Source organism: Sinocyclocheilus rhinocerous, unplaced genomic scaffold (genome assembly GCF_001515625.1).
Source record: "Sinocyclocheilus rhinocerous isolate Xijiao unplaced genomic scaffold, SAMN03320098_v1.1 scaffold1876, whole genome shotgun sequence".
Lineage (NCBI taxonomy): Eukaryota > Metazoa > Chordata > Actinopteri > Cypriniformes > Cyprinidae > Sinocyclocheilus > Sinocyclocheilus rhinocerous.
The window spans coordinates 276,077-280,355 of NW_015628411.1; the positions used below are offsets into that span (position 1 = coordinate 276,077).

The 4,279-nt window shown below is 36.3% G+C and overlaps 1 protein-coding gene across 1 annotated transcript in view; it reads left to right on the forward strand.

Moving 5' to 3' along the window:
• Positions 1-1,258: 1,258 nt before the first annotated feature.
• Positions 1,259-4,279, forward strand: part of fbl (fibrillarin) — a 9,442-nt gene continuing 6,421 nt past the window's right edge. Inside the window, exons 1-2 of the mRNA XM_016549442.1 lie at positions 1,259-1,416; positions 2,244-2,357. Of these exons, the coding sequence (XP_016404928.1) occupies positions 1,407-1,416; positions 2,244-2,357 (124 nt within the window). The 5' untranslated portion in view covers positions 1,259-1,406. The remainder of the gene's footprint in view (positions 1,417-2,243; positions 2,358-4,279) is intronic.

A 4,279-nucleotide genomic window follows, 5' to 3' on the forward strand; every position in this document is an offset into this window, starting at 1 on the left:
ACTGAATCTTTAAGGAATAGTGAATCATGCAGTGCATTAGTCTACATAGTTCTTCCCTCAAAGAAATATTTCCCTGTGACCTTAGTCATTTTTTTCCTAAAAATGATCTAATAACCATCCGCACGGGTTTAGCCACAATATTGAAACAAATTGTTTTTGTTGCCAGTTTGAATTGCAGTAAGTCTGAAGTTGTAGTCACCACCATTGCCTTTATTGTATTTCTTTCCTATCATCCCTCTTTGTAAAGTGATTCCCAGAAGTGTAAAGTATTTGAGTAAATGTAATTAATTACTGTACTTGAGTATCTTTTTGGATACTCTGTCATTTTACTGTGTATCAAAGATATTAGCAACTTTTACTCTCTACTTTTATACGATACATTATATAAATACAAATTATACATATACATTAATATTATTAATATTCTATTTTAATTCTACTTTATCTATATTTATCTTCTTTTTTATTTAAAAAAACAAACAAACACTAGCTTTCTATTTTTTCTATTCTATCTACTTGTTTTTCTTTGTGTGTGTGTGTGTGTGTATAAAATGTAAATTATGTATAATATAAATTATACATTTATATTATACACATACATTTTTTAATAAGTATCTGTACTCTTTACTCTACTACATTTGTAATGAGTGTTGCAATTACACATTACATTTTGCATGGTACTAAGCTTTTTCTGCAGCAGTTTATTTCTGCTACAAAAGAAGTGTTCAGTTTTATTTTGATTTTAGAAAATAAACGTGATTGCTCTTTTCACAAATCAGCTCTTTCTTGTTTTTCACTGGTATGTCTCTTTGACTAGTGCATCTTTGAGCCTATATTTAGTATAAGTAAAATAATTAAGTACTGTTAAAATCAGATAGGCTACTCTAAGACTTTTACTCGAGTTGTTTTGAAATTGGTGACTTGTAACTTGTAGTTGATGTTCCCTGTAAGGTAACTGTACTTTTACGCGAGTATGGTTTTCAGATACACACCTCTGGTGATTCCTCGTAAATTAAGTCCTTTGAGTTTTGGCTTAAAGTCTGTGGACACCCAGATGACTTGTTCCATTTGGCTGTCCAAAAACATGGTATCATTACAGTGGTAATATCACTAATATGAACAAAACAGTGTAGTCTTTCATACACTTGCATCAAATTGTATTTCTATGAAATAACTTGAATGACGGAGTTGCGTGATTGTATTGTACTTGCAAAGTCTCCCACTAGACGGCGGGACAACGAACATGAGCAACGTTTTTTTTTTACAATTGCATTATGGGAAAAGACGTTCGACGCATGTGGCATCCTGATCAGTGCTGAACAAGTCCGGAGGAGAAGCGGCGGGAGTGTATAAACTGCAGCTATTTGTTTAATTAAATCAGGATTAGCCATATATACTAAAGTAAAATGAAACCAGGTAAGTTATTTATAGTTTTGTATGCGTATAAGGTTGTTTTGATTGTCGCGCGATAAAATATGTATTTATAAGTGTTTTTGCTCGCGCGTGAACATTCCGGCCAAGTTAGCCACGCGCTTAAAGCTTTGTGTACGACACGCTCTTTCTATGAAATGTTATGACATTGTTATTTTATTACTGTCTTTAAACATGTTAGTGTGGTCTCTTAAAAACCTTGTTTCAGTGTAGGCTATGATATTTCTTGCAGTGTATAACATTGCGCGTGCAAGCAACCGAGTCATGCTGCGCACGCGGTGCGGAAGTTCCACATGGCTCTAAACTAGATTAGCTAACGTTATTGTTTCTAAGATTAATCTTGTTTACTTAGCCGCGTTGTTTTTATTATTAAAATTAAAAATGAAATTTGTCGTTTTTATTCGTTTGATTTTGGCTGGACATTGTGCACAATGTTTATTTTCATTGCTGAGTTTCCACACGTTGTTGAGGAGGACCACATGGGTTTAGAAAATGACCTCGCCTGTCAGACCTTATGCCTGTCCACAACCTAGTAAAACGACTAGTTTTGGATCATTCGGCTACCTGCAGCAAAGACATATTACACACAAGCTAAAGTTACCAATGCATGGTATTTAACTTCGTATAGAGTTAGTTGTGGAGTCGAGTTGAGGGCATTTAAAGACCAGAGCTCAGTTGCAGCCCTTGTTTAGAATAGTATTATCTCTAATGGCTTTCTTTGTGAAAACAGTTCTAACTGAAGGTTTTTCTAATATAAGGGGTTAGTTGAAGCTGAACATCAGAATGAATTAATATTTGATTCCTCTTTACAGGATTCACCCCAAGAGGAGGTGGTGGTGGTCGAGGAGGCTTTGGAGGAAGAGGAAGAGGAGGAGGAGGAGACCGGGGTGGTAGAGGAGGATTTCGAGGAGGTAGAGGTGGTGGTGGTAAGCAAGATTTTTATTTTTCACTTTGCTTGGAACATTTGGGTCAGACATGGAAATGGAAAAAGTCACTAAAGATTTGTTTAAAAAAAAAAATATTTTTTAATATTTAACGTGTGTGTGTGTGTGTACTGTGTATACAGTACTGTGCAAAAGTTTTAGGCCATTAGTATTTTCACCAACAAAAAAATGGTTTTAAGCCAGTTATTTCTATATTTTGCTGTAGTGTGTCAGTAGGAAATATCAGTTTGCATTTCCAAACATTCCTTTTGCCATTAATTGTAGTTATCCAGTGAGATTTTTGTATGCACAAGGAGTCTGACAACAGCCAGTGCTCCACACAGAGATCTGATCTCGCCATTATCCAGTTAATCTGGAATGACATGAAGAAACAGAAAAACCTCAGACAGACTAAATCTAGAAGAACTGTGGCAACATCTCCAAGACACTTCAAGAATCCTACCTGCAAAGCTACAGTACTGTGCAAAGTTTTAAGCACTTGTGTAAAAATTCTCTAAAGTGAGGATGCTTTAAAAAATAATGTCATAAATAGATTTTATTTATCAATTAACTTCTATTAACTAAATCTAATCAACATTTGGTGTTACCAACCTTGTTGTTTAAAACATCTTTTGTCCTAGGTGCACTTGCACATAGTTTTTCAGGTAGCTTTGCAGGTAGGATTTTTGAAGCGTCTTGGAGACGTTGCCACAGTTCTTCTGGATTTAGTCTGCCTCAGTTTTTTCTAATTCTTTATGTAATCGCAGACAGACTGGATGATGGTGAGATCACATCTCTGTGTGGAGCACTGGCTGTTGTCAGACTCCTTGTGCATGCAAATATCTCACTGGATTATTACAATTAATGGCAAAAGGAGTATTTGGAAATGAAAACTGATATTTCCTACTGACACACTACAACAAAAGATAGAAATAACTGGCTTAAAGTGCCCCTATTATGCCATTTTTAAGGTTGCTAATATTGTTTTATGAGTCTCCTAAAACAGGTTTACATGCATGCAAGGTCAAAAAACATGTTAGTTTTCTCAAAAAATATATTTAATTTTACCTCATTTCTAAATGATTCGTAAACGACGGCAGTTCAAAGAATCAGTCTCTCTAAACCCCTCCTTTCTGTGAGCCCTCACTGCTGTGATTGGTCAGATGGCGCAGTCCCTTGTGATTGGTCCAGAGCCGTACAGAGATTGGCTCTGGATTGGTTTACCGCGTACAGCGCGTGTTGGAAACAAAACGCCCATTGCCATGACGGAATGACAGCCCTGGAGACTTGTCAATACATAGAAAAGATGGTATCGATTGTACCTTACAAATTCGAGCCGGAGTCTGATGATGAAACGGTTGAAGTGGCTGATCGACAAGAGGCTGTTTTGTCTCAAGTTTGTGGTAATTATAAGATGTGATAAAACAAAGTTACTCTCACAGCCTAGGATACAGCATCTTCTCGACATCATGTTAACCACACGGAAATTTTACTCTTTGTGGGTGGGCAAGTTGGCGAAGTAGAATGTGGGCAGACATTATGCAAATGTGTTACTTCGTGACGTAGAGCCGTTAAATAATTTTTTCTACCTATTAGATTGTTTTATTAAAGTCTACACCTACCCCAACCCTAAACCTACCCTTACAATAATGCAGATACATTAAATATTGTTGTTCAGCGTGAGAAAAAGGACGCAATATTGATGTGCGCATGCGCAATAAACCCTGATAGGACAATCTGACAGGTAGGATAAAATGTCAGGACAACGGAACAAAACCTCGTCGGAGCCGTAAGGGATAACGGTAACATAACACGCTGTTCGTGGGCTGCTTTTAAATGAACATTTATTTATAAAACAAAATATATTCTTTGGCCATATTAGCCTACTCAATAGCATTAACACAGGCTTTACTCCTTTCAAACTT